This window comes from Phyllostomus discolor, chromosome 3, assembly GCF_004126475.2.
Source record: "Phyllostomus discolor isolate MPI-MPIP mPhyDis1 chromosome 3, mPhyDis1.pri.v3, whole genome shotgun sequence".
Taxonomy (NCBI): Eukaryota; Metazoa; Chordata; class Mammalia; order Chiroptera; family Phyllostomidae; genus Phyllostomus; species Phyllostomus discolor.
This window is the reverse complement of record NC_040905.2, coordinates 91,751,600-91,779,536: the sequence shown is the minus strand read 5'-3', so window position 1 is coordinate 91,779,536 and position 27,937 is coordinate 91,751,600. Positions and strand designations below refer to the sequence as shown.

At 60.1% G+C, this 27,937-nt stretch overlaps 1 protein-coding gene across 1 annotated transcript; it reads left to right on the top strand.

Moving 5' to 3' along the window:
• Positions 1-165: 165 nt before the first annotated feature.
• Positions 166-24,694, top strand: LOC114498502 (ras GTPase-activating protein 4). Its single transcript, XM_028514454.2, has 21 exons — positions 166-450; positions 5,242-5,298; positions 6,813-6,926; positions 7,446-7,507; positions 8,729-8,858; positions 10,714-10,795; positions 11,346-11,477; positions 11,716-11,804; positions 13,119-13,236; positions 13,489-13,639; positions 13,935-13,999; positions 14,312-14,424; positions 14,672-14,864; positions 15,124-15,261; positions 15,852-15,996; positions 16,257-16,426; positions 18,170-18,307; positions 19,417-19,552; positions 20,740-20,860; positions 23,884-23,948; positions 24,109-24,694. Exons 1-21 carry the CDS (start codon positions 188-190, stop codon positions 24,228-24,230), a joined length of 2,604 nt encoding a protein of 867 aa, XP_028370255.1. The 5' UTR covers positions 166-187; the 3' UTR covers positions 24,231-24,694.
• The last annotated feature ends 3,243 nt before the right edge of the window (positions 24,695-27,937 follow it).

Here is a 27,937-nt window from a genome sequence, read left to right as displayed (position 1 = left end):
GAGGGGTACCCCTGGCTCCACCGCGCCCGCAGGGCGTCAACTCCTCCCCACCGGCCCCTCCTACCCTACCATAGGCGGCCAATAAGCGCCTCAGCTCAAGCCGACCCAGCCCACCCTTGGGAGCCCCGGGCGACGATTGGCCAGCCTGGGTGCAGTGTCCCCCGCACGTGGGCCGGGGGCGGGGTGAATGAAGTGGAAGCGATTCCTCCGCCCCTGCGTTTACCTCCCGCACCCGGCGCGGACCGCCCCCTTCCCCTGCCCGGGCGCCCAGTCCAGCGCGTGGGCACCCAGTCCAGCGCTTGCCCGCCCGCTGGAAGGCTGCTCTCTGCACCCGACGCTGGCGTCTGACTCTCCCGGGGCCAGGACCCAGCGTCGCGGACCCACGATGGCCAAGCGCAGCTCGCTGTCCATCCGCATCGTAGAGGGGAAGAACCTGCCCGCCAAGGACATGTGAGCGCTGCCAGGGGTGGGAACCTCAACTTTCCCGGGAGGGGCGCTGCCCCTTACACCTGACCTTTCCGGGGTCCACACTGCCCTCCCACAAGTAGAGCAGAGGTGAGGGTGTGGTGAGTGTGTCCGCAGTAGGAGACAGGCAGAGAAATGGGGACACTGAGATTTGTTGCAAGCGCCTGACAGGGTGACTGAGTAGGACCGTGGACTGGGGAGGGGGCGGGAATCTCTAAGGGGCTCACAGCAGCTCAAGAGGGGAAGGGACTTTGATAGGACTGGAGCTGGAGATAGGACGTGGAGGTGACACCGCAGGGGAGACCTTTCTGTCAACTACCGAGGCATCAGTGGATTGCTGGGGGTGTGGCTGGAGAGGGCGGCGGTGCCCCTCCTAAAAATCAGGAGCCTTCCTTCGTAGTTCCTGAACACTTTGTATCGGCGAGGGTGCACCTGAAGCACGCCAGTGACCCAGGGCCTGTCCTGGAGCTTCCTGCCCTGCACTTGGGACGGGAGGTACTGGCATGAAGAGCTGACCTGGGGGCCAGGAGCGCAGGACCAGTGCAAGATGGAGTGGCTCGGGAATAGCTTTTGCTTGTGCCCTGCGCTTCTCGGGAGCCATCGCCTTTAGTCCTCACAGGCGCCCAGCAAGGCAGTTCCCATCCCGACAGCTCACAGAGGAAACCCAGGCTCAGAGACGGGAGACGCTGGCTCCCAGTGCAGAGCCAGGTGTTGAGTCGAGGGCTCCTGGCAGGCGCTGGTGTCGAGGGCTGTCCCTGGTGCCTGGCCGGGTTTGGAAGCTTTCAGCGACCCCTTGCCCTACCTTTCTCAGTAGGTCCCAGAGCTGAGCTGCCTCACTTGATCCCTGACTCCCTTGTGTGCGGCCTTAGGTTGCTCCCTGTCCCCTAAGCCTCAGTTTCCCCGTCTGCAAACTGGGGGAAGGAATCTCAGATGTGAATGGTGGAAAGCACAAAGCTCCAGGGGCTCTGGCGGCCTGGAGGTGGGGGTGGAGAAAGGGGAGCCCTGAGGCAGTGTAGGGTCCAAAGTCTGCTGGGCCGGAGTCTCCCCACACCCAGGCTCTTCACTGAGCTCCTGGATGCAGAAAGGCAGCGAGGCGACGGGGTGGGCAGGGCAGGAGGAAGGGGTCAGGGTGCCTCTCCTACATGAACCGTGGCCCCTATGAGTTTCCCAGCACACTCAGTGCCAGTTCAAGGCCCCCTGGGCCTGATGAGGCTGGGCTTCTGTTGCCATGGCAGTGGGTGAGGGAGAGTGGTGGAAGACCATCTCAGGGTGGGTTTCTGTTGGCGGGGGAGGTGGGGTGGGAGCTGGGAGTGTGGTTTCTAGGGCAGGGGCGAGGCAGACGGGCTCTGAGAAGGGTCTCAGCCTTCAGGCCAGGCCCCTGAGCACCCCACCCCCACCCCCTGTGCGGGCACTGATAAACTAGGTCAGCTCGGCCTCCTCTGGCTCTTGGCGGCTGGGAAGAGCAGCTGGGAGGAGCGGCCCCTCTGTCTGCTGCCTCCCTCCCCATCCCTGAGGCGCTCGCCCTCATGCCTGGCTTCAGGCTCTCACCAGCCCAGGGCGGTGAAGCCTCGGACTGCGCCTACCTGGGAGCCAAGGTACCCGGTTTCCCCTCACAGCCCTGCCCCCCGAGGCCAAGGGACACCAGGCAAGGTGCCTTCGTTCCCAGGGGTGGAGTCATCCCTGGTTCTGCCTTCAAAATATCTTTTCCTTGCCCTGCCCCACGTCCTGCTCTGCTCACCTCCCCTCGCCTCCTTTCCTCTGCCTTTCCTATAGTGGCTGGTATGCACAGTTCTAACCTGTCAACGCTCTCTCCAGTCCAGCTGCGCCCTCCTCCCTCCGCCCCTCACATCTGGGCTACTGCCCTCAAGAGCTCTGCTTCTGCTCCTACTGGGGGCCTTCTGCTTCCAAGCACTCCCCTTCAGAGTCCTCTCGAAAAACTCCTCTTCATCCTTCAGGGCCCCTCTCAAACTTCTCTCCAGGGTTTTCACGGGCACCCTGTGCAGAGTTCATTGCCCCCGTTCTGCACCCTGTAGCACTTTGGGTCAGCTGGAGTGAAGACGGAGCCCTTGGCAGCGCCCGCTCCTTCCTGGGCTGCCTGTGCCTCATGACTGGGAGGGTAGGGACCGTGACTCATTCGTCCTGACATTCCAGGCGCCCCGAGGGACGCCTGGACAGTAAGGAGTGTTGAGGATCTTCTCACTTAATCTTCTCATTAGCCCTATGAGGTAGATATGCTCAGTTTGAAGATGGGGAAACTGAGGCTCAGGATGTGGAACTCGTTTGCCAAGGCCATGTAGGTAGGTGGAGCAGCCAGGACTCAGACCCATTCTGCTGCTGCAGGCCAGGAACCCTAGCAGGGCAGAGGCTACTGCGGGCTCAGTGGGGAGAACCTCTCAAACGCCAGGCAGAGCATTTGGCTCTGGGATGGCAGGGGTTTGGAGGTTACAGGAAGCCCTCACTGAGTGCCGGAGGCAGAGGTGCTGGGGAGCCTGCCTCGTTGTGCTTCATCAGCCTTCAGCCCGTCTCCTGAGCAGCATCCCTCCAGCCAGGGCTTACATACTTCTGAGGACAGGGAGCTCACCACCTGTCATAGTGGCCCATCTTGACTGAGACAGCTCTGTGGAGGGAAGTCCTCTGAGCACAGCTGCCACCTGTCTCCCTGCCACTCCCACTCGTGGTGTTTGAGTTCTCGAAGGGCACAGCCCTTAGAGCCCTTCTGTTCCTGTCATGCTCCCTCCCGCTGTCTCCCATCCTTGGGGGCCTGGGTCGGACAGACAGGAGCGGAGTCTCATGGTGACCGCTGACCCACTGGCTCCCATGCCCAGTGACCCTGGGGACAGGCCCGGGGCTATTTCAGGGTTTGCCCTGATCCTTCTCTTCCACAGCCTGGGAACTGCCAAGGCCCTAAATATAGAGGCCCCACAAGTAGCCAGGCTGGCCCGAGCCGGCAGGTGGTTCGGGGAAGGAGAAATGGGAGAGGGGGGTCAGGCCAGGGGCCTCATCAGGGCAGAGGACATGGGGCCGGGCGCAGGTCCCAACAGCTGGCTAGGGACCACGACTGGGCCCCGGCCCTTCAGTCTGACCTTCGCCCACTCCTGACACTGTCCCTTTCACATCCCTTCGTCCAGCCTCCTCGTGCACCACTGCCCCTGCACACGGGGTCTGCCCCTGCCCCTGGCCTTGCCCACCTCCCCTGCCTACAACCGGGGCCCCGAACCTCACTGGGCATTCGAAATTCATCCACTGAGCGAGAGCTGAGCGGTGGGTGATGCTGGGCTCACAAGGCTACACCAGAGGTTCCCGCCCGCCCCGGGAGGAAAAGCCCCAGGGCCCCCAGGGCAGGAGGCAGAAGCAGGGCAGAGGGGGACCCGAGTGGGGGCAGCCCGCAGAGCTCTTAGCCCACATGACCTCTCTCAGGTTCCACCGAACTTCTCGTTCGAACACTTGAGCAGCTCCTGGGCCCTGGGCCCTGGGCCCACTCCGGCCCCCTGGTGCACAGGCGTCTGTCACGTGAGGGTGCCTCAAGGATAGCTTGCACCCCACCACCCATTGCCTTGGGGTGGGGGGATGCAAACCAGGGTGTTCCCAAGGGGCTCTCTGGAGGCGGAGGCTCTTGAATTAGGGCGGAGAGGTTGCGGGCAGAGAGGCAAGGAGCCCAGGGCAGGGCTCACACTGATTGAACACCTCCCAGGGCCTGGCCCTCGCCTATGGGGGCACCAGGGCAGCTCCCCAGGAGCTGGCATGACACGTCCCACTCTAGGGGGAAGCTGAGTCTTGGCGACCGCTCTCCGTTGGCATCGCGAGCCTTCGGAGATGTTTGTGTCAGGTGGTTTCCTGTAGAAAAGAGCTCTTTTGAGAAGGGAAATAGGGCTCGGAATTCCCCAGCCTCCAACATGAAAATACACTTCCTTTTTTTGGACACCAGGCCTGAAGCACATTTCTGGAAATAGTCCTCCCCCCTCCCCTTGCCCACTACCAGCCCTGGGCCTGGCTGGGGCGGCCCGCAACCCCAGAAACCCCCACCAGTGGGACAGGTGGGGCTGGGCAGTCCCAGGCGCACCTTCCCTGACCCTTCTTCATTCCCAGATGGCTGGAGGCGCGGGGCAGGCTTTGTATTTGTTCATTCATTCACCCATTCATTCGGCAAACACTCACAGGACCCTGTCTTGTGCTTAGCCTTGTCCAGGCCCTGGGGACACAGAAGTGGTCCCTACCCTCAGGTCCCTCAGTCAGGTGGGGGAGGAAACTGACAGGATGTCATGAGCTTTCCTGGGATACAGGGAAACGTACTGAGGAAGGGCAGGTGGCGGGGTCACAGGGGGGACCTTACCCCCCCTTCTGGAGAGGGCTCTTAGAGGAGGAGCTGAGGCTGGGAGGCTGGGAGGGCAGGAGGGCAGGAGGAACAGCGAAAGCGAAGGCTCAGAGGACCGAGGAAAGGCTGCCTGTGGTGGTGAGGGTAGGGGTGTCGGGAGCTGGCCTGGGGCTGCTGTGGCTGGCGGCTGCTGTTTCTGTTCTCCCTGAGGTGGGGCTGTGGTGGGGTCAAGAGCCTTGGTGTGGGTCCCTGCCTTCCCTAGCCACCCCTCCCAGACAGAGGGCGAGGACACCAGTTTTGGCCTGAGGACCGTTTGGGCCCCAGCCCAGGGACCTGGTGCCTCAGTCTTGACTGTCTTTCTCCTGGGGTCACTGAGGACCCCTGGCGGGGGGAGCGGAGCTGTCTGGGAGGCCCTGCCCACAGCGTCTCCCCTCAGTGCCCTCACTCCTCTGTCTGTCTTGCAGCAACGGCAGCAGTGACCCCTACTGCATCGTGAAGGTGGACAATGAGCCCATCATCAGGTACCGCCCCCACCCCCAGGACTGAGGCCAAGTGTGGTGGGCTCCCTCCCCCAGTGTCCCCCCTAGTCTGTTTCACCCCCCCCCAGAGGGTTGTGAAGTCTGTGTGGAGATGGGCATCTCACCCCCTCGACCCCCACCACACCGGGACACCCCTAGGAGGAGGTGCGGAAGACCGGCCTGTAACTCATCCTGCTGACTCCTGACTTGAACCCCACCCCGGATTATCTGCTGGGGGGCCCGCTGGGCCCAGGTCCTCTGGGGCGGTTCTTCTGTAGTCTTTACAGCCCCTCGGGAGTGACAGGGGATGATGATGATTGGTAACAGGAGCTGTCGCTTACGGAGCGCTGTCTCTGCACCCTGCACTAAAGAAGGCCAGGCCATTTAATTCTTGCAGTGAGCTACACTTTAAGTATCATTAAACCCCATTTACGTGTGAGGAAACTGAGGCTCTGAGAGACAAATAAGTCGCCTAAAGTCACAAATTTAGTAAGTGGCAAAGCCAGACTGGAGCCCAAGTCTGGCTCACCCCAGAGCCTGAGCTCCCTCTCCCCTCCCCGGTCCCTGCTCTGCCTTGGGCCCCTCTCCCCATGTGAGCAGAAAAACTGCCCCTCTCCGGGATGACGGTCCCCAGTCTGCACCCAGGAAGCCCAGTCCCCCCCGGGCCTCCCTTTCTCCGTGGGCTTTACAGTTCCGGGCAGTGTCTATGCCGTGCTGTCCCCTCCCTCACCCAGGCCTCTGCCTCAGAGCTCGCGGCCAGAGCCGCCCTGCTGTGCTGCCCAGCTGAGTGCATGCCCACCGCTCACAGCGAGCCAAGGCCGCCTGGTCCACAGTCCTTCCTGCCTGCAAGCCAGCCCGTCCTCTTTCCAGATTCGCTTCCTAACCACGGGCCCCACCTGAAGAGAGGGAATGGTGGCTCTGTTTTGGAGACACCCAGGGAGACTGATGCCCCAGAGTTCCAGGGGCATCTCTGAGAAGCGGTTGGGGGAAGGTTGTCCTCTGAGCCTTCCTCAGCTCCCCCTAACCCACCCACCTTGCGAGTCCAGTGAGTCGAGGACTTTGATCCGGGGGTTTGGCCAGAGCTAGGGAGGCCCTGTCCAGCGGAGCTGTCTCCGGGTCAGGCCCTGGACTTTGGCTCCCGGGCCCCCAGGAGGACGGCCTGGCGCCAGAGTCAGCTCGGCCGGTGCCCTGCCTCCACCCTCAGCGAGTCTGTTTGGCATCAGGAGCCGGGGAGCCCTGCTGGGTTACTATGCAGCTGCTAACTGTGGCCTCAGTTTCTCTGAGTGTAAAATGGCCTGAAAGACGAGTCCTGTGCCCCACCCAGGGCAGAGAGGAAGATGGGCGGGGTGTGACCGAGGGTGGGCGGGGGTCTGGGAATGGAAGTGATCGGACGGAAGAGCGGTGGTTCTCAGGGTGGGAGGGGTGTGGGAAGCGTGGAGTCAAGTTGCACAGCCCTGCCCGCCTCAGTCTGGGGCCTGCAGGCGCCCTGGGCAGGCGCTGAGCATCCTCTCCTGCAGGACAGCCACCGTGTGGAAGACCCTGTGCCCCTTCTGGGGGGAGGAGTACCAGGTGCACCTGCCGCCCGCCTTCCATGCGGTGGCCTTCTACGTCCTGGACGAGGACGCCCTCAGGTGCGTGGGCCCCTCCGCCCAGCTGGGGCCCGGGCCCCACCCTCCGCCCCTCCCTGGCCCGTTTCACTGCAGGAAACTGCTGGTCACTCTGCAGACCCTTTATAGCCTGGAGGGAGAGGGAGCCCGGGGGGCTCCAGAAGGGTGCAGGGTGTGAGCGTGTGCGTGCCTGTGTGTGGCTGCACCCTGCACACACACTGCGTCATAGGTGTGCACGTGTGGGAACACAGGTGCACTGTGTGAGGGCAGGGATGTGAGGTAGGAATGGGGCACCCAGAGAGCCTGAGCTCAGCACTTGTGTGGACACACGCTCAGCCCATGTGCAGAAATACATCACGTGCAGAAATACATCACGTGCAGAAATGCATCACGTGCAGAAAGGCCATGGTCCTTCCTGCTCAGAGAGGGCCCTGTGACTGGGGTGTCACCCTCCCTGCTCCCTACAGGGGCCCTACACTGGGAGGGAGGGGGGCTCCCGGGCCCCCTGCAGAGCCCAGCTCTGGCTCCCTCTCCACTCTGCAGCCGAGATGACGTTATCGGGAAGGTCTGCCTTACCAGGGACACCCTGGCTGCTCACCCTAAGGGTAAGGTCCCCAGGAGGAAGCCCACAGCCCACTCTTGCTCCCCCCACCGGGCCCCTGGCCCCTCGCTGATCTGCCCAGTCCATAGCCTCCCCCCTACTCAGAGACCTTCTCCTAGGCTCCCTCAGGCCCCGTGCTCAGGGAGAGCCATTTCTACCCTCCCAGAAGGGCCAGGTCCTACACACCCACCTCCGTGCCCTGGGCCCTCTTCTGCCTCCGGGTTGGTACCACATCCCCCAGAGCTAAAGGGCTGCTAGTGGTGGGATCCGAGGCCTGTGTCAGCACCCAAAGGGGCTACCTCAGGCTCCTGAAAGAGAGAGAGCGCTGAATGCTAACCACTAGACCACCAGGAAACCCATCCTCAGGCTCCTGAGATGTAGGGACCTCTCTGCCCAATCCTCCTGGCCCCTCTGTACCCCTGCAGCCCCCTCAGCCTCAGCCCCAGTGCCACCGTGTCCTAAGTCTGAGGGGTTGGCCTGGAGCTGGGCTAGGCTGGAGAGCCCCTCGCATGGTTTCTGGGCTGCTGACATTGCTTTGAGGGGTCAGCCCTGCCCCAGCCTTGCTGTGTGACCTGGGGCAGGTGTTGCCTTCTCTGGGCTGAGTCTCCACCTGCCCAGACCGGAAGCTCTTAGATGCTTCAGGCTCTGCCGGCCGAGCCCCTGAGAGTCTCAGAGGCCTCCTAGGCGCACACCTGCTCCTGTCCGTGAGGCTGGGGCAGGCGTGTGTGGGCCGGTGTGACTCGCTGACTCATGGAGCCTGTTGGCCCCTTCCAGGCCAGAGGCCTCTCCTGCCAGAGGCCCAGCCAGCCCCTCGGGGCCCCGAGGCCCCCATGATGCCATTCTCGTGTCACTCTCCCTTCTGGGCTTAGGCCCCCGCCCAGCATCCCTCAGCGAGAGCCCTTCTCCCCCTGTGTGAAGATGGGGAAACTGAGGAAGAGGGCAGTGCTGTGAAGAGTTAGGGCCCGGGCCACCAAGTGCAGCATGGCACAGCAGTGAGGACACAGGGGTCGCACGTCTTTGATCCTAATCTGGGCTCTTTCAACGGCTGTTTCGCAGTCTCTGAGCCTCAGTTTCCCCATCTGTCACTGGGGACCACAGCCTCTGCCTCGCAGGAGCTTGAGGGTTCCGAGGGGATTAGGGAGGGGCCACGTGGCTCCTGATGGCCGGAGGGTGAAGGGTGTGGGGAGAAAGGAGCCAGGCCGCTGGCTCAACCGCAGCCTCGCAGGTTTCAGTGGGTGGGTCCACCTGGCGGAGATCGACCCCAATGAGGAGGTGCAGGGCGAGATCCACCTGAGGCTGGAGGTGCTGCCGGGGACCCCGGCCGGCCGGCTGCGCTGCTCCGTGCTGGAGGCCAGGTAAGATGTGAGGGGCTGGGGCTCGGGGCAGCGGGCCCCCTGGACCTAGAGAAACCCACTGTGGGTGCTGGGCCTCCTCTCTCCGCCCACCCCCTGTCCCCGTGCCTCCCCCCTCAAGGTCTGCTCTTGCGCAGACTAGAGCGGTTTCCCTGGCCTGAGGATGTGTCCTGGATGGGATGGCCCCACTCGGGAGATGTGGCTCTTAGGGGAAGGGCTGATGTGCTAATGGCAGAACTTCAGGCCTCACAGAGCAGTGGGAGGGGACCCCGAACTAGGACTACACAGCCCCATAGCCAAGACTGGGCTTTCCCTGGGCTTAACATTGGTACAAACTTGGCCTGCTCTGTGGTGGTGGGAGGGTCCTCGGCATGTAGTCACTGGGGGAGGTGAAAGAAGGTGCTGAACACCTCCAGTGGGAAGAGGGGGGTTCTCCTCAGGAGGAGCAGTGACTTGGGTGGGGAGGTGGGCCTGAGTCACCTATGCCAGGGACTCGCCCCTCCCCCAAGAGTATTTTTAGCTGCAGGCCTGAGTGTGAGTCACACACACACACTCCACGAGAAGTGCCTTCCTTTCTGGATCCAGCCGCTTCCTCGGGGTCCTTGCCCCCTCTGGGGCGGGTGGGCGGCCCCCGGCCTCTGCCTGCGGCCCGTGGAGGGACACCCACGGTGTCACACCAGCGCCTACGGGAGCACGCCTGCACTGCGGAGTTGTCGACCTCTCTGGGAGGGAGACCTTCTTTCCTGAAAATGAAAACTGTGGCTTCCCTGGCTTTGTTTTCTGCCCTGGGGCTGGAATGTGGAAGGGGCACAGCCGGATGGAAAATGGTCGGCCTTGGCCAGAGCCACGGTCACGCCTCCCATTCGAAGTCACTCTCTCACACGCCACTCGTCCCTTTCCTCACCCACCCAGCAGTGCACATGCGTGCACACACGCTCACACTCACGCACGCTGCCCAGACTGCTGGGGACACAGTGGCCAGGCAGCCTGGCCTCCTTTTAGCAAGTCCCCTGAGGGGGGACTGGTCCGTCAGGTCACTCTTTAGAGTCAGGGTGTGTCTCATCACTTGTTATCCTCAACTCAGACCCCTGCTGGAGTTCTGAGACCGCCCAACATGCTGCCTTTGCTGTAGAGACAGAAAGAACATTTTCTCCTTATCTTTCTGGGCAGCGTCTCAAGACCAGCCTCTGGAATTCTATTAGATGATTTGGAGGAAGAAAAAGAAAAGCAGGCATGAGAGGCTTCGAACTTAAAATACGGAAAAGAGCAGGAAATAGTAGTGCTAGCAAACGGAAGCGGGGGTGGGCTTCGCTCTCCCACAAAGCTTCCATGCTGCCACCGCTGTGGCCGGGCCTGGGCTTTGGAAGGGACCCTCTACGCAGAGAGGACAATCAATCAACCAGACCCGCACCCCAGACCCCTCAGTAGGGGTCTGCCAGGGCAAGCCTTCTAAGAGCTCATTGCATCAGTAATGGGGTTTGTCTTCTTCATTTTACTGATAAGGAAACCGGGGCTCAGAGAAGCAGCAGCTCCCGCCCAGGGCTGCCCTGGGAACAGAGGTCAGGGGCCCGAGGCCCGGGCTGCCACACAACCGTAGCTGCTTCCTCTCCCACCATAGCAGGGGCAGCAGCCTCATCAGAAGGAGCTGTGGCTTCCACCTGGGGGGTCCTGGGCCTGGTGTGGGGCCCATGCGGTGACCGTTGTGGGGACAAAGGCCCAGAAAAGGGAGGGATGCTGTCCACAGTCACCCAGCGTGCCAGGGGCCAGATGAGCTCAGGCCTTTCTGGCTTGGTGTGGTTATCCCACCACGGGGGCAGCTTAGGTGACAGTGGACGTTTTACTACCTTTCCTCCCCCAGGGATCTGGCCCCCAAGGACCGGAATGGTGCATCTGACCCCTTTGTCCGTGTGCGCTACAATGGCCGGACACAGGAGACCTCGGTGAGAAGGCCTGTGGGCTAGGGAAGGGGCAGGGAGGCTGAGGGTCCCATGAGGGCCCCTCACTGCCTCACCGCCTCCTCACCGTCACCTGGGAGGTCAGGCTAGAGCTGCCCTCTTACAGAGGAGGCCCAGCAAACCAGGGTGACCTCTGAGGGTGCTTAGCTGGTTCCAGCCCTTCTGGCACCAACCGCTGTGGCCTCAGCCCAGACAAGCTGCCTCCAGTGCTGTGCTCACATCTGGGAACAGCCGGGGTGGGGCGCTCAGCCCTGCAGGGGAGGACGTGGAGACCCGGGGCCTCAGTGCAATCTAGTGTTTTTTGTTGTGTGCCAGTGGACAAGTCCTCACTCCAGACTTCAGTTCCCCACTGGAGAGGTGGGCGGGGCTTGGACAGGAAGTTTTTGCCTCTGCTGTTGCAGGGCCTCTGCCTGGACCCAGGAGAGGAGGCTGCTTCAGTGGCCCTTGCAGGGAACCCAAGGGAGCTGTTTGGGGTGGCTCTACCCTTGGCTGGGCCTGGGGAGCCCATGGAGACAGCCGCCCGCTTTCTGGGCAGGTCGTTAAAAAATCATGCTATCCACGGTGGAACGAGACATTCGAGTTCGAGCTGGAGGAGGGGGCCACAGAGGCCCTGTGCGTGGAGGCCTGGGACTGGGACCTCGTCAGCCGCAACGACTTCCTGGGCAGAGTGAGCACCCCACCCCTCCAGGCTGCCCCTGCTGCCTTCTGCACCCACCATCCCGTCCCACCCCTCCAGCTTCCCCAGAGAGGGGCACTCAGGAGACCCAGGATCCCCAGAACCAGCAACTACCCCGCCCCCAACTGCCCCTGGTGCTCAGGGACCTTCCAAAGGTCCACTAGTTGGCTAGGAAAAGACCTGAGTGCATCCAGTGCGGCCCAGTGTCCTGCCTCTGCCCTGCCTCCAGGTGGTGGTCAATGTCCAGAGACTGTGGGCCGCCCAGCAGGAGGGCTGGTTCCGGCTGCAACCCGACCAGCCTAAGAGTCGGAGGGAAGAGTGAGTGCTGGGAACTTGGTGGCTGGGGCGGTGGGCTCTGGGCCTGGGGGTGGCTGAGGGCGGCTCCCGCAGGCAGGCGGGTGAACTGGGGGGGGGGGGGGGCAGTGCCACAAGCCACAGGTTTCTTTTGGCTCCTGCCCACGAGGCTGGGACCCCACTCCCTCCAGGCTGGGTCCCACCACCTCTCCCTACAGTCCTGGACTCAGCTCGGTCCTCTGAGGTCCGAGGCAAGACGGGTCTCTTGCTTTCCTTCTGGAAGTTTCTGGGACAAGACTTCAGACCCTTTCCCTTTAAGAGTTTTGCTACAGTCTCAGACTAGAGTTCAAGTCCCCAGAGCTCTGTGTCAGGGTCCCTGACCCATAGCTCTTGCTTGACTCCAAATTCCCTGGGAATAAGGTTGCCAGATAAAATACAAGATGTCCAGTTAAAGCCGAACTTCAGATAAACAAGTAATTTTTTAGTATAAGTATGTCCATGAAATATTTGAGACAAACTTATACTAGACTTTTCAGATTTAACTGGGTGCCTTGTATTTTTACCTTGCTGAATCTGGCAGCCCTATCTAGGAAGCCCTCTGGCCTCCTTGCCCACCCCTCAACCCGGAAACGGAGGCTCAGCAGTGCCCCCCCACCTTGGGTGGTCTGTCTCTCTGCAGCAGGCCCCAGACCCCCAACCCCACACTCAGCAGGACAGGGCAGATTGCTGTACCCAGCACCAGGGCGTTTTCGCCTTGCCGGCTTTTGCACGTGAAGCCGTGTGCTGAGCAGCACCGCTCCCTGTGCTGCGCTGTGCTGTGCTGTGGGCAGCGGGGCCTCAGAGACTGTTGAGCTTTGGTTGGTGCCCACACCAGGAGTGGTCAGCACAGGGGAGCATGGAAGTGGAAGTTAGATCGTGTGGCAAGTTGCTTATGTGCTGGAACCTCAGTTCCCTAGGCAGATTGTTCTAAGGGTTAGGGATTTGCTTCCAGTGCGAAGTCTGTAGGTGAAGGAGCTCTTGTCTGGGGGTTTACAGACATGAGGCTGGAGAGCCTAACATGCACATGGGTCAAGTTCAGAGTCCACAGGAGTCTAAAGGTGGCAGGGAGCAAGGCCTTGAGAACAGATGGAGTTTCCATGAGTATGGAGGCAGGAAGGGCGTTCCAAACAGAGAAAACAGCTTGGGCAAAGAGTGGGAGGTGGGGCAGTGCAGGGGAGCAAGGCGGAGGGTGTCAGCGGAGAGGCGGTGAGGCTGGCCCCAAGCAGGGAAGAGGGAGGCAGTGGGGAGGGGTGTGGCCCGGGGATCACTGGTGGGGAGGTCACATGCTTCTGCTTCCAGGGGCAACCTGGGCTCCTTGCAGCTAGAGGTGCGACTGCGGGACGAGATGGTGCTCCCCTCCAGCTGCTACCAGCCCCTGGTGCAGCTGCTGTGCCGGGAGGTGAAGCTGGGCACCCAGGTGAGAGGGACCACCAGGGAAGGAGGAAGGGTCCAGGGATGGTAGGCCTGTCCTTCCTGGCCATCCAAACCCACTCTGAAGAACAAAACACAGTTCTCAGGATGGTAAGGAACTAGCCAGTATCCAGGGACCCTTGCCATCACTCGGGAAAGCTCGCTTTCCCTCCGCGTGGCCCTCTGAGGTCCTCAGAGTGAAGGGTTTGGGTTCCCTTGTGTGTCCTGCAGCCCTGCCTCTCCTTGCTGCCCCCTGCAGGGCCCAGGACAGCTGATGCCACTCATTGAGGAGATGACCAGCACAGAGTGCCGCCAGGAAGTGGCCACCAACCTGCTCAAGCTCTTCCTGGGGCAGGGACTGGCCAAAGACTTTCTGGACCTGCTCTTTCAGCTGGAGCTGAGTCGTACCAGTGAGGCCTGGGAAGGAGTAGCCTGTCTGAGGGTGTTATGGAGAGTGGCACAGGGAGCCAAGGACTCTAGACATACTGAGATGGGAGAGATCCAGGAGGCCCTCCTGTAGGAGGTTGATGAATCCAATTAGGAGGAAAAGGATCAGGTTGGGAAGCAAGGGAAAAAGCAAATGGGTTGGAGTGGCAAGGAGGCTTTTTACTGAAGGGCCAGCTTAGAACTCTAGGGTCCTCTGTCCTCTTCCCCAAAGCCTTGCTCCTCTCCCAGCCCTCTACCCACTGGAACCTCTGATTATAGGTGAGACCAACACCCTGTTCCGAAGCAACTCTCTGGCCTCAAAGTCCATGGAGTCTTTTCTGAAGGTGAGGTTGCAGGGTATTTTGTTTTCATAGATGTGGAGACTAAGGTTCAGAGAGGCCAAGAGACAGAACTTAAATTCAAGTCTTCTGTCTCTGTGTCCAGGTCTCTTTAAGGCTAAGCATTTTTTCTGTTCCTTCGTTCATTCATTCATTCATTCATTCATTCATGTGGCAGCAGTTTGAGCAGTATTCCTTGTGTGCCTGGCTAGTCTTGAGGGGACACAGCAGGTAGATGGTGCACAGGGTGGCTGGGAAGCCAGCTGCGGGGACATGGAGGTGGGAGACAGGACCAATGCTGCTTGCGGTGGCCCTCAGGTGGCTGGGATGCGGTATCTGCATGGTGTCCTGGGCCCCATCATCGACAGGGTATTTGAGGAGAAGAAGTACGTGGAGCTGGATCCCAGCAAAGTGGAGGTCAAGGATGTAGGGTGAGATCAGGGGCGATCCCTGGGGGAACAGGAGGTTGGGGTGGACGGGGACAGCCATGTCTGCAAGTATATGTTTATGATTCTTTCTGCCCGGGCCTACCTTTCGTCTACCTGTTCACCCGTGTGCTGTCTCTGTGCCCTTATCTCGGCTGATGCCTTTTTGCACCTGTGTCTCTGGGAGCCCTTGCCCAAGTCGTGCGGACACTGACTGCGACCCTCTCTGACTGTCCGCCTCCCGCCCACGCAGGTGCTCCGGGCTACACCGCCCACAGACCGAGGCGGAGGTGCTGGAGCAGAGCGCACAGACCCTGCGCGCCTACTTGGGGGCGCTTCTGAGTGCGCTCTGTCGCTCTGTTCGCGCATGCCCAGCGGTGGTCCGAGCCACCTTCCGCCAGCTCTTTCGGCGCGTGCGAGAGCGCTTCCCCAGCGCCCAGCACGAGGTGCGCCCTCTGCAGGCCGGGCTGGGAGAGGGAAGAAAGCGGGAGGAAAAGGGAAGCATTGGGGCTCCCAGCCCAGTGGAGAGGGGCGGCGGGGCGGCGGGGCGCGGGCGGGGGTGGGTGTGGCGGAATTAGTAGCCGAGGGCGGGAAGAGGGGCAGGGTCTTGGGGAGAGACAGGGACAGTGCCAAAGGGGAAAGGGCTGTCCGGAGCTCCCTCGGGCCTGGGGGAATCCAGCCCTCCGCCCTCCCGCTCTCCTCCAGAATGTGCCATTCATCGCTGTCACCAGCTTCCTGTGCTTGCGCTTCTTCTCTCCTGCCATCATGGCGCCCAAGCTCTTCCACCTGCGGGAGCGACACGCAGACGCCCGCACCAGTCGCACTCTGCTCCTACTGGCCAAGGTGTGGCTGCAGACTCGGGCGGGGATGCCCAGGTGGGAGCTGAACAGGGCTCCTTGCCTGGACTGCATCGTGTACCCAACTGGCTTCAGAAAGGCTTGTGACTAGGCCACTGATACTCTCACGTGGCACTGCACTTCACAGTTTACAAAGCTTTTTCACGGTCACCACATCTGATGGATAAGGGAACAGGTCCGCGAGAGGAAGCAGGTTGCCCAAGGCTGCACAGCGTGTTGGTGGTGAATCCTGGGCCTTTCAACCCCAGATCTACTTAATCACAGGCTGTGCTTCTCTGCCCAGCACTGGGCTGGGGCTGGCATACCTCGTCAGGCAGAGTCTGATATAAGACCTGCAGTGGAAGGGCAATAGGCTGGGCCTAGGCAGTCTCAACTCTCAGGTCCTCAGATGCCTCAAACTCCATGATCTGTTGATGTTTGGTCCCTGGTGGGGATGGAGTGGACCTGTGAATAGCATCTGTGCTGCCTCTGCCTCTATTTCTACTGTGTGAGGAGCACAGACTTGTTGGTGGAGGGCAGGCTTCAGTGCCTGGGCCCCTACCCAGCAGAGCCTGGCCCTTCCTGCTGTCATTCCAGGCAGTCCAGAATGTGGGCAACATGGACACGCTGGCTTCCAGGGCCAAGGAGGCTTGGATGGAGCCACTGCAGCCCACTGTGCGCCAGGGCGTGGCCCAGCTGAAGGACTTCATCACCAAGCTGGTGGACATTGAAGAGAAAGAGGGTGAGCACTTCCTGGGAGGCCCCGCCCACAGTTTCCTGTCTGTGCCTGTCTTGCCTCCTGTCCGATGGCCCTGTCTACCTGGGTGCCTCTTTGGCTGCACCCACAGTTCCTAATCACAGTTGCTCCTCCCTGTCCCATGGCCCCGCCATCTGCATGTGCCTCTGGAAGCTCTGCCTACAGCGTGCTGCTGATGTTTGCCCTGCCCCCACCTCAGGCTCACCACTGAGCTCACTTTTTGCCCTCCCTCCCTGGCCTGGCAGAACTGGACTTGCAGAGGGCGCTAAGCTTGCAGACCCCGCCAGTGAAGGAGGGGCCACTCTTCATCCACAGGACCAAGGGAAAGGGCCCCCTCATATCCTCCTCTTTCAAGAAGCTCTACTTCTCCCTCACCGCTGAGGCCCTCAGCTTCGCCAAGACACCCAGCTCCAAGGTGGGTAAGGAGAGAGGCCGCCAAGTAGGATTCTGAGGGATTTGTAACATCCTGGAGGCACCTGTCCCTTCCTCAAAGCCTATCCCAGGGTCCGCCAGGGTCAGAGAAGAAAGCCAGGAAGGACTAGCCTTCTGACGTCAGCTACACGTCACTTAAGACCCCTGAGGAGAGCGACCCTGCGAAGGGGGTGTGGCAGCCGCTGTGGTGTCCAGCTCTGGCTTCTCTGTCAGTTGCAGGAGTAGGGTAGGGGTCGACGGGTGCTCCTGGGAGAGCAGGGAGGCTGAGAGGGGCTAAAAGAAGTCCCGGGTTCCAACCCTGTGTACCTAGGGGAAGTGTCTCAACCTGTCTGGGCCTTGGTGTCTTGGCTTGTAAATTAGAGATAGTAGCCCCTACTTAAGGGGTTGTTGAGGATTAGATGAGATGACCTTTCTCAGGGGCCAGAGCCAGGATCTTGCCCAGAGCAGGACCTAAACCAGTGGTGTAACTAAAGACACCATGTCCCCTGGGCTGGCCTCCTCTGTGTGCTCTTCTCCCAAGGAAGGCTTAGTGCATACTTTCTGGGTGGGCCTGTGGACTCCTAGTGGGGTCAACCTGACCCCTAGTCAGCCAGGCTCTGGGGGTGGTCTGCCAGGGGCACCCAGTCCAGCCCTGAGCTGCCGAGGGATACTGAGGGCATGAAGGGGCTCCTTGGGGTGGCCCCGCAGCTTAGGCGTCACCCTTTCCCACTTCTTTTGCTCTGGGCAACTGCCCAGCACTCAGGTCCTCTCAGCGCTTGCTGCAGCCTCAGCAAAGCCTGGCTCCCTGGCAGTGCTCTCTCACCCTGCTCTGGGCCCCTTTCTGGTCCTTGGCATTGAGCTCACCTCTCTGTGGGCACATCCATGTACCCCCCCCCATGCGGTGCCACCACCACTGCCTCCTTTGTGCTGTCTCTCTAGCAAGCATACCCCAGCATGGGCAGCGCACCCTCTGGGATGTGCCCTCTGCCCTTTTGGAGGCCCCACCCTGAGATGGCTCAGCTCATGCGTCCCCAGGGCTCTGCTCCAGGTTTCTCCACTCCTCCAAGACATGGCTCTGCCCCTCTCTGCTTGTCATTGAGGCCAGTGGGGGTGGTGGGCTTAGGTGCCAGGCTGGGGAGTGTGGGCATTACCCCAAGGGCCAGGGGACTGGCCCATTTGGGTGAGGAGAGGCCCTGGTGAGTTCTCATGGGAGAGGATGCAAGAGGCAAGGGGAGCAGGGTCTGGGGGTGGTAGCATAGATTCATCTTGAGCAGACTGGAGTTGTCTCAGGGATGTCAATATTTACAGCCAGAGCTTCTCTGTGTCCCTTTTGTATCTCATTAGATTCGATGATGTGGAAGTGGGGGAGGGGTTGGGAGGTGGGATATGACTGTTAGAGCCTGGGAAAATAAAAGTGAGCTGGGAAATTAATAACTGCAGAGGCACACGGCCTGGTCCACGGCAGGCATTACCTTCCAGCCCCGGGGAATGCTGAGTGTCCAAAGACTTCTCCCAAATTCAGACCTCCCAGGACTGCAGGGAGCCCCTGAGAGTCCAGGCACTTGGGCACCATCTGTCTGCATTCTGCCCTGGCTGAGGTCACTTACAGAGCAGGCTCCTGGAGGGACAGGCACTCTGAGTCCCCACGCCAGTCCCCTGGTTTTGTAGGAGGGGAGGCTGAGGCCCCCAGGCAGGAAGTGATGTGGCTTTGGTTGAGACCCTGAGCCTCCCTTCCTGCCCTTCCCAGAAAAGTGCCTTGATCAAGCTAGCTAACATCCGCGCAGCAGAAAAGGTGGAAGAGAAGAGCTTTGGCAGCTCACACGTCATGCAGGTCATCTACACGGACGACGCGGGAAGGCCCCAGACCGCCTACCTGCAGTGCAAGGTGCGGCAGTGTGGTGGGGGCGCCCTCAGGGAGGGGTGCTGTGGGAGCCCCCGGGGGGGCTGGGATGAGGAGCGGGTGTCTTACCCCCTTGCTGGCCACATCGGGCACAGCAAGATACGTGAGATTTGATGTGCATGTGATGTGTGTGTGCACACGCGTGTGTCTCCGTGGGCCTGCCTCGGCACCCCCAGCTGGGTCTGTGCTTTGCGTGGAACACATTTGTGGGAACTGTGTTTCCAAGGGTGTGAGCTGGTTTGTGTCTGTGCGTATCAACAAGTAACACTCATGTTTATGCGTGCCACTCATGTGTGGCTGTGGGAGCGTGCTGTCACATCCCTCCTCTGTTCGTGTACTGACTCATTCATTCATTCCCTGAGCACCTGCCAGGTTCCAGGCACTGCTCGAGGTGGGGGGGGCACGGCCCCAGGCAAAATGGAGTCGCTGCCCTAGTGGGCCTTATGCTCCAGGGAATAGGATGGACTGATAAATAATAAATATTTACAATGTCACATGGCAAATAGTGCCTTGAAGGAAACCAAAGGAGACTAAGAGAGAGGGGGAGGGGACAAATGGGGACAGCACGGAGGGGTGCTGCTTTATAAAGGGTGGTCAGGAGGGCCTCTGAAAGGCAGCATTTGAGCAGGGGGACAAGCTGAGGAGTGGAGCCTCGAGGGGGAGATCACAAGCAGGAAGTCTGGAGGGGGCCTGGTTTGACCCCGGGAGGGGTGACTATCCTGGAGAGGTGTCAGGAGGTCACAGACTTGTCCCATTGGGCCCTGCCCTCTACGGGCTCCCTGTTGGGTCAGAGTGCAGAGCCACGGGGGAAGGTGGTGACAGCAGGGCCACAGCACATGGTCGGCAGGTGGTGGACTGCCCAAGGGCAAGGCCACAGGGACCCGTGGCAGCTGGAATCCAGCCCAGCTGGGTGCCCAGGCGTGGGCTGTGTCCATGGGAGAAAGGGCAGTCTTTCCTAATGCACTGAAAGCTTCTGAGTGTGCCAGTGGGGGGTGTGTCATCCCGAGAGTGGCACAGGAGCTCCAGGGAGGGAGGACTTCCTGGAGGGGGTGGCTTCTGATCAGCCCATCCCCCTGACCCTCTGGTCCCCTCAGTGCGTGAACGAGCTGAACCAGTGGCTGTCTGCACTGCGGAAGGTGAGCATCAACAACACGGGCCTGCTGGGCTCCTACCATCCTGGCATCTTCCGCGGGGACAAGTGGAGCTGCTGCCACCAGAGGGACAAGACAGGTGGGAGTGAAGGCCTGGGCCCTGCCGGGCTGCATCTGTCCACGACAGGCAGCCTGGTACTGGAGCGGGCGGGGGGACTCTGGGCCTCAGGCCCTAGAGGGGTGGCACAGAGAAGCTTCTATGAGAATTTCCAGTGATGACGGAAATGGTGCATATCTGGTCCCTAGCCATGGGCACAGGCAGCTGCTGAGCACTTGGAGTGTGGCTAGTGCAGCCAAGGAGCTGAATTTTAAGTATTTTTAAATTTTATTTTATTTTATTTATTTATTTTTTAAGATTTTATTTATTTATTTTTAGAGAGTGGGGAAGGGAAGGAGGAAGAGAGGGAATGAAACATCAATGTGTGGTTGCCTCTCACACTCCCCTACTGGGGACCTGGCCCGCAACCCAGGCACGTGCCCTGGCTGGGAATTGAATCGGTGACACTTTGGTTCACAGGCCCAACCTCAATCCACTGAGCTACAACAGCCAGGGCTAAGTTTTATTTTAATTAAATTTAAATCAGCTTACTTAAGTGTGGCTGGAGGCCGTTGGAACATGGTCCACCCGCTCTCGCCCAGCCCTGGATGTGAGGGTGAGCCGTGGGCGAAGACTGGTGGCCCAGTGCAAGGGTGCTGTGGCTGGCCGGCCTTCCTGAAGCTTCCAACTGTACCCGGCACAGCGGGAGCCCTCATCACGGGTGAAGGGGGGCTCCCCAGGGCACTGTGAGGCAGAGCCTGGCAGCCCCATTTCATGGAGGAGGAAACTGAGGCTTAGTGAGGGCAGATGCCTCTGCCGAGGCGGTAAAGCCAGCCAGTGGTAGGGCCAGCCCACTCCAGGCACAAACGCCCCCTTGGTGCCCGCACCGTGATACCGCATGCCGGGACACGCTCCGCTTCCTTCTAGGCGGGCACTTCTAGAAAGTCGTCTGGCTCCCTAAGCTGTACCCTGTGCAATTCCCAGGCTCCACAGTTGTGTATCCCACGGCACAGGAGTGAACCCGGGAGAGGAGCTGCTGTCCCCAGAGTGTGGGGAGCCATAGGCAGCCCTGGGCCAGCTTTCCAGGCTGGGCCTCTAGCACGGCTCCATGCTGGAGAAGGGGAAAGGACCACCCCTTTCCCTCTCCAGGCCTCGGTTTTCCCATCTGAACCACCAGGAAGTTGGACATGAGCTCTCACAGTGCCTCTCTGCCTTCTCTCTGCCCCCAGATCTGGGCTGTGATAAGACCCGGTCACGGGTGATGCTGCAGGAATGGAATGACCCTCTCGACCATGACCTGGAGGCCCAGCTCATCTACCGGCACCTGCTGGGCATGGAGGCTGCACTGCGGTGAGGAGGCCTGTGCAGGGGCAGTGAGTCCCACTCGGGGGCAGTGAGTTCCACAGGGAGAGTTCATGCAGCCCGGGAAACGTGCCAGGTGGGGGCCAGAGCAGGGGTTCGGGCTTAGGGTTGCTCCCAGGTTCTAATCAGGCCCAGTGCCTCTTGGCCTTTGGCAGCCACACGTGGGGAGGGGCGCCTGGATCTCTGCAACACAAGGCCAGCTCATGTTGGGATGAAGGCCCCGAGGGCTGCAGAAGCCCAGGGTCAGGGCTGTGGCTGCCTCCTGCCCCAGGCTGACGCAGGCTCCCCATCTGCCCAGCCTTCTCGTGGTGCCTTCAGAGCGCAGGGGTGGTCCTCAGCCAACTCCCCAAGTTCCTCAGCCATCTCCAGGATCTCAGCGGTTCTCAGCCTTGACTCCAGGGTAGAAGAAGACAGGATGCTTTCGAAAACAACTTTAAAAAGCAGGATGCCCAGGCCCTATCCCATTGACTAGAATCTCTGGGGTGGGGCCCGCATAGGAATGCTATAAAGAGATCCAGTGCTTCCCAAGAGCACTGCGGCCCTGGGCAGCTTCGGCCCCGCACTCCCACACCGGGGCCTGGAGGGGCCCTGCCTGGCCTCCTCTCCCTGAGCTGCTCTTCCAGGGTGTATCTCATCAAACTCCTTCAGAGTGCACGCTATCAGACTCGGACCACTCATCTCCCTGAGATCTGTAGTCTCCAGTGGCCTCCGGGTCACTCTGCAGCCACCTCCTTCCTGACAGTGTGGCTCTGTGGCTGTCACCACCTTTGTCTTCACCCTGACTCCGCCCCCTTGCTCTGAGACTTCATGGTCCTCCACCCAGAGACGCAGCCAGCACCCTGCTGCGGTTTAAGAACTCCACACTTCCAGAGACTCACTCTTTCACCCACCTGGACCCTCACTCCCACAGCCGTACCCTCAAACCTCCCATTCCTCCTCCTCATCATCATCGTTTTCTAGGCTCCACTTGAATTTCACTTCACGTATAAACACATTTAACAGGACATCCACTGAACCAAGCAGGTACTCTTATTCTCCCCATGAAGCCAGGAGGCAGTGGAGCCAGGATTCAAACCCAAGCTGACTTGGGTTGAGGTGGGTCCCGCCACAGGACCAGTGCCCGTGGTTCTAAGCACAAGTGCCTTAAGGGCCTCCCCACCTCCAGGACCCCTCCGCCGCCCCTCCCTCATCCCAGCTCACCTCCTCTGGTATCCAGTGCCCACAGACCTCCCGCCCAGCAGGGCCTCGGGCCCCCGCCCCCGGCCCAGCCACCTGCTGCATCAGCTTCCTGTGGCTGCTGTGACATTCCTGCTCCTTGGTAGCCTAAAACAGCCCAGGTTTAGTCTCTCAGTTCTAGAGGTCAGAAGTCAGTCTCAGTGGGCTAAAAGCCAGAGGGGCTCGTGGCCCCTTCCTCCATCATCAAAGTGCATCACTGTAGTCTCTGCGTCCGCCATTACAGCATCACCATCCGCCTTCGACCTTCTTGCCTCCCTCTTACAAGGAACCTGTGATTATACTGGGCCCCCTTTCCTCGCCTTCCCTCACCTGCCCAGCCCCACATCCAGCCCTTCCGCCAGTCCAGCCCTCGGCGATACATTCAGAATAAGGCCACATCCGACCGCTTCACACATTACACTGTGACTCTCCCTGGCTGAGCCTCTCACGTCCTCCGCTGTGGGGGTGACGCAGGAGCCTCCTAACCTGCCACTCTGCTTCCACCCCCGCGGCGTCCCAGGGTCTGTTCTCCACACAGCCCTCGGAGTGATCTTCTCAAACAAAACAGATTGCACCACACCCCTGCTTAAAACCCCTAATGGCTTCCTACACCCTTGATGCCCAAAGCCTTTGTCCGGGCCACAGTACCCGAGTGCCCTGGTGGACCTGCTTCTCAGCCGCATCTGCCGCCAGAGGCCCTCTGAGCTAAGCTGGCTGAAGCTGTCCTTGCCTTCTTGCTGCCTCTGGGCGTCTCCACCACCGGACCTTTGCACTTGCTGTGTCCTTCACTGGAAGGTTCATACTCAGGGGTTCACATGGCTTGTTCTCTCACCCGATTCAGGCCCCTGCTCAAATGCCACTTGTCCAAGAGCCCTTCCCTGACCACTGTTACTCCAGAATGTTAGGAACCCATCAGTGTGTGCTTTTACTCACTTGCCTGTCGCAGCCACACCTCACTGGGCTTCTGCAGGCAGGGCGGTGTCATCCCTGCTCCAACCCAGTGCTGACAACAGTGCCTGTCACATTCCAGCCTCTCAGTGATTGGAGTAAGAGCCCGAGGGGAGGAGTAAGGGAAGGATGTTTGAACTGGTCTGTGAGATGCGACAGGACCTCGCAGAGGGTGACGCAGGGCAGGGCACTCTGGGCCGTGGAGACAGCGTGGGAAAAAGGCCGAAGTGACCATACCGGGGAAGCAGGGAAGCAGGCAAGGTGACCCCACGGGGCCCAGGTGGTGTCTGAGGAGGGGGAGGAGCCAGTTAGACATTAGTAAAGGGAAGCGTCTCTCCCTAAGTAGATCAGGGAGACTGTCAAAAAGGCTGAGCCAGAAGAATTCCCGAATAAGGAACTTCCGCGGACTGGGTCCATGCGCTGCTCCCCTCCCCCCACGTAGGCACACGGGGTCAGACCCGAGGGGACCGGGACCTTCGGTGGACCCAGTCAGGAATGGTGCTTCAAAGGCCCCTGGCTCCATGGCCAGTTAATACCAGAGGATTTTCAGGCCCCGTTGGCCCTTTTCCCAAAGGCCCTCCAGAACAGGAGTGGCGTGGTTCCGGCCTGGTGCCCAGGGTGCCGTCCGAGGAGGCACAGTTGGGAGGGTGGGGAGGACCAGAGGAGGAGGCTGGAAGAGGGAAAGCAGGCAGTAAGCAGGAGCCAAGCCCTGGGCCCACGTTCTTTCCCTGCGGACCAAGAGGGTCAGCCCTGGATCCCCAGAAGGCCCTCCAGGGCAGGAGGCCCCGCTGCGCCACCCAGCCGTCCCAGCAGGGGCAACAGGAGTCCTCTCTCTGCCTTCCACACAGGGAGAAGCAGCGGGAGCTGCATGCAGGCACAGAGGCGGGCTCCGGGCTCACAGGCCCTGGTGAAGGTAGGTCCTTCCCACCCGGACTCTCTAGGTGGTCTGAGCCCCTTCAGGGATGCTGTGGGTGGGGCTCCCAAGGCCTGCTTCCGGGGCCCCCAGACTTTCCGGACAGGCACTGGCAGCAGAGGCCCAGCCTGCTCTGCCTTCAGTCTGCACCTGCTTTCAGCCCCAGAGGACCCGCTGGCCCAGCTGCTGCAGGTGCTGCAGGACCTCCAGGAGGCACACAGCTGCAGCCCCGCCAGCTCCCCACCATCAGAGCCCAACTGCCTCCTGGAGCTGCAGACGTGAGGCCTGCCCTACACTCCACCATCGAGCCCCTGCTTGGTGCTTGGATACCCTGGTGCACTCTCATTGGGGTGCAGGGCCTGGGTCTCTCCTGCACTGGGTAATTGGGACCAGGGGATCCAGAGCTGACAGGCTTTGCCCCATCACTGCCCACATGAAGTCTCTCGGGGAATCTGGGGGCTCCCTGTGGTCCCTGCAGCCATCACCGACACTAGCCCAGACTCTCCACGGACCTTCCCCTCCTGCCTGGGGCAGGCCCCCTGGATGGTCCGTACCCAAGCAGACTGACACTTCCTTGGACCCAGAGAGGCAGGAGGGAGCACAGGGCCCAGGAGACCAAGTCTTGACCTCGGCACCCACTGTGCTCTCAGCCACCACTCTGCCCTCTCTCCTCACAGCCACTGGCTGTGCCCCTGGGAGAGCGTTGCAGTGCTCTGCTGACAACAATAAACCTGCGGTGACTGCTGCTCTGGGGTCTCATGATGGGGGGGTGAGGAGAGGGGATGGGCCCCGGGGACCCCAGCAGCTGCTGGTGGGGGTGGCCAGGGATGGAGCAGTGTAACCTCTGCACCCCCATCCCCGCTTTGCTTTCCCCACTCCCGGGGGGGGGGGAAGGCGGGGGCTCCTTTCTCCTGTGAGCCGCTGTCCCCACCATGCCCTCGGGTCCCACTGCCCCATCTCCCACAGGCTGTTGAGCCTGACCTGGCTCGCTAGCTGTCCTCTGCTCGCAGCCCCCAAACAGGCTCCGAGTGTCTGGAAGGCTGCACAGCAGGGGTGGGTTCAGAGCCTTGAATCATGAGGCTGGGCGCTGGCAGAGTTTCTGTCACCAGCCCCTTCCGTCAAAGCAAGGCTCCCTCTGGTCATCACCTCCCTGCCCTCGTTCCAGTCCATCCCTGGGTGTACGGTGGCCTCCAGCATAACAAACAAGGTGGAAGAGGAGCAGGGGCTTCCAGCACATTCTTTAAAACACCCAACCAAGGTCAGAGCCAGGCCTGTGAATCCTAGGCCTAGGACAGTCCCCAAGGGTGGGGTCACAGGTAGGACCCCTAACCCGGCTGACCGGACAGGTCCTGGGGCAGGGCCATCTGGGCAGGCCGCATAGTGGCTTCTTTGAGGAATGGCCGAGGAGGCAAAGGGGAGATGAAGGAACAGGGGCTGCGCCCTTCCCTTTGCTCTGTAGCTTTGGGGGGCTATGTTGACCTTTTTTTCCTGGCAGTGTGCCCCCACAAGAAGCCCACCAACCTGACCCCTTGGATGCTCATCGCTGCTTGGTTGCAGGGCTATACGACCCCTCTCCCTTCCTGGTCCACGGCTGGGGGCTGGGGTGCCTGCCCTGCACCTGCCCACTCAGGAACACCTGGTTCTCTGGCTGCCACCTTGGAGCCCACACAGATCCTCACGCCTGTTGGATCTTCTCGGGTTTCAAGGACCTCAGGATCAGGAAGTGTGGGCCCCAGGGTCTCCTGCGCCCTAGTGCTGGGAAGGGAGGGGAAAGAGAGGTGTGCGCTCGTTGGGGCTGCAACAAGTAGAGTTCTGGGCTTTACTTGCACAAACAGCCGCCCGCTGGCAACGCCCGCCACCGTCCTCAGTGGATCCCGGTGTGGACATGGCTGCTGCAGCCAGAGGGGAGTTCAAATGAGTAAGTGTCTGGCACTGCCCCCATCCCACGGTCTCCTCTCTGGCTCTGAGCAGAGCTGCCAACAGCCCTGGAGGCTGCGTTCTTTTCGGAAGCCACCTGGGAAAAAGGAGAGGGACAGACACGACTCCTGTCCTGCCAGTGGCACAGGGGAGCACCAGAGGTCGCACTTTCCACTGCCTGGGGATTCTCTGCCAACACCATACCCTCAGGATCGCCAGGCCTGTGGTGGACCCAGGCTCTGGGGCAGGGCCCCCAGATGTCCCGAGGCCTGCAGCCCCGGGGCCTGGCCCTCGGCCCAGGCAGACCCCTGGGAAGCCGAGCGGGTCCTGCTCACACAGTACGTGCATCTCTCATTCTCTGGGCCTGTCCCTGGGAAACCCGGGCAAATTCCCACCCACCTGCTTCTGGAAATTCCTGTCAAAGTGTAATTTTCAAATATATTTTTAAATGACTTATACAAATATGGAATGAACCAGGCACCAAAAACCATTACACATCAAGAGAGAATGAGTGTGTGGCCAAGCTGGTGACAGAAGGTTTTGACAGGCCGGGCATTGGTGCGCATTCTGAGAAGCGAACACTGGGATGAGACTGTGACGTTCTCTACGGGGTGGAATGTGCACGTTCATAAGTAGCTGCAACGTCTGGATTCAATAGAAGAATAAATATCAAAGTCAAACACAGGTCTACTCCCCAAGATCAGGAATTGGCAAACTTTCTTTTCCTTCTCTTTTTTTATTTTTATTTTTTAAATATTTCATTTATTGTCAGAAGGGAAAGGAGGGAGAAAAAGAGGGAGAGAAACATTGACATGTGACAGAAACATCAGCTGGTTGTCTTCTGCACGCCCCCAGCTGGGGACCTGGCCCGCAACCCAGGCTTGTGCCCTGACTGGGAATCTAGCCGGTGACCTTTCTGTTCACGGTCCCGCGTTCAGTCCACTGAGCCACAGCAGCCAGGGCAAACTTTCTCTTTTAAAAATTTTATCTATTTTTAGAGAGAGGAGAAGGGAAGGAGGAAGAGGGAGAGAAACATCGATGTGAGAAACACTGATTGGTCGTCTCCTGCACGCACCCCCACCAGGGACTGGGCCCTGACAAGGAACCAAACGGGGAATGTTTCGGTTGGTGGGATGAAGCCCAACCGACTGAGCCATGCCTGTCAGGGCAGACTAGCCAACTTTCGGAAAAGGTCCAGGCATGCAAGTATTGGTCACAATTACTCTCAGAGCACAGAAGCAGCCATAGGCAATGAGTATGTTTACTAGGCTTGGCTTATTCCAATAAAACTTTATTTGCAAAAACAGATGGCAGGCTTGGTCTGCAAGCCTGCACAGTTGGAGGCGCTCTGCCCTAGACAATTAAACAACCCTCGGTCTGGCCGGCTCAACAGTGCCCCAGCAGGGCGCTGGCAGAGCACACTGCACCACGCCCCCCACCCCTGCACCTATTTCCAAGGCTGAGCCATTTATTTTCCTTTTTACCAAATGTATTGGGGTGACAGTGGTGAACAAAATTATACAGGTTTCAGATGTAGAATTCTACAACACATCATCTGTACATGGTGTTGTGCGTTCACCACCCCAAGTCACATCTCTGTCCATCTCCATTTATTCTCCCTGTACCCGCCTCCACCTCCCTCTCCCCTCCCTCCCTCCCCACCCACCCCAGAAATCACCGTTTTGTCCACATCCATGAGTTTGTTTTCTTTTTTGCCCAATCCCTCCACCCCCACCCTAGTACCCCGCCTCTGCCCCCAACAGCTGTCAGCCTGCTCTCTATGAATCTGTTCCTATTTTTAAATATTTTTAAAAGATTTATTTATTTATTTTTAGAGAGGGCAGGGAGGGAGAGAGAAAGAGAGAGAGAGAGAGAGAGAGAAACATCAATGTGCAGTTGCTGGGGGTCGTGGCCTGCAACCCAGGCATGTGCCCTGACTGGGAATCGAACCTACGATGCTTTGGTTCACAGCCCGCGCTCAATCCACTGAGCTACGCCAGCCAGGGCTGAAGCTGTTCCTATTTGGACAATGTTTTATCCCAGCAGCCCCTTTCCCAGTTGTGACAGGCAGG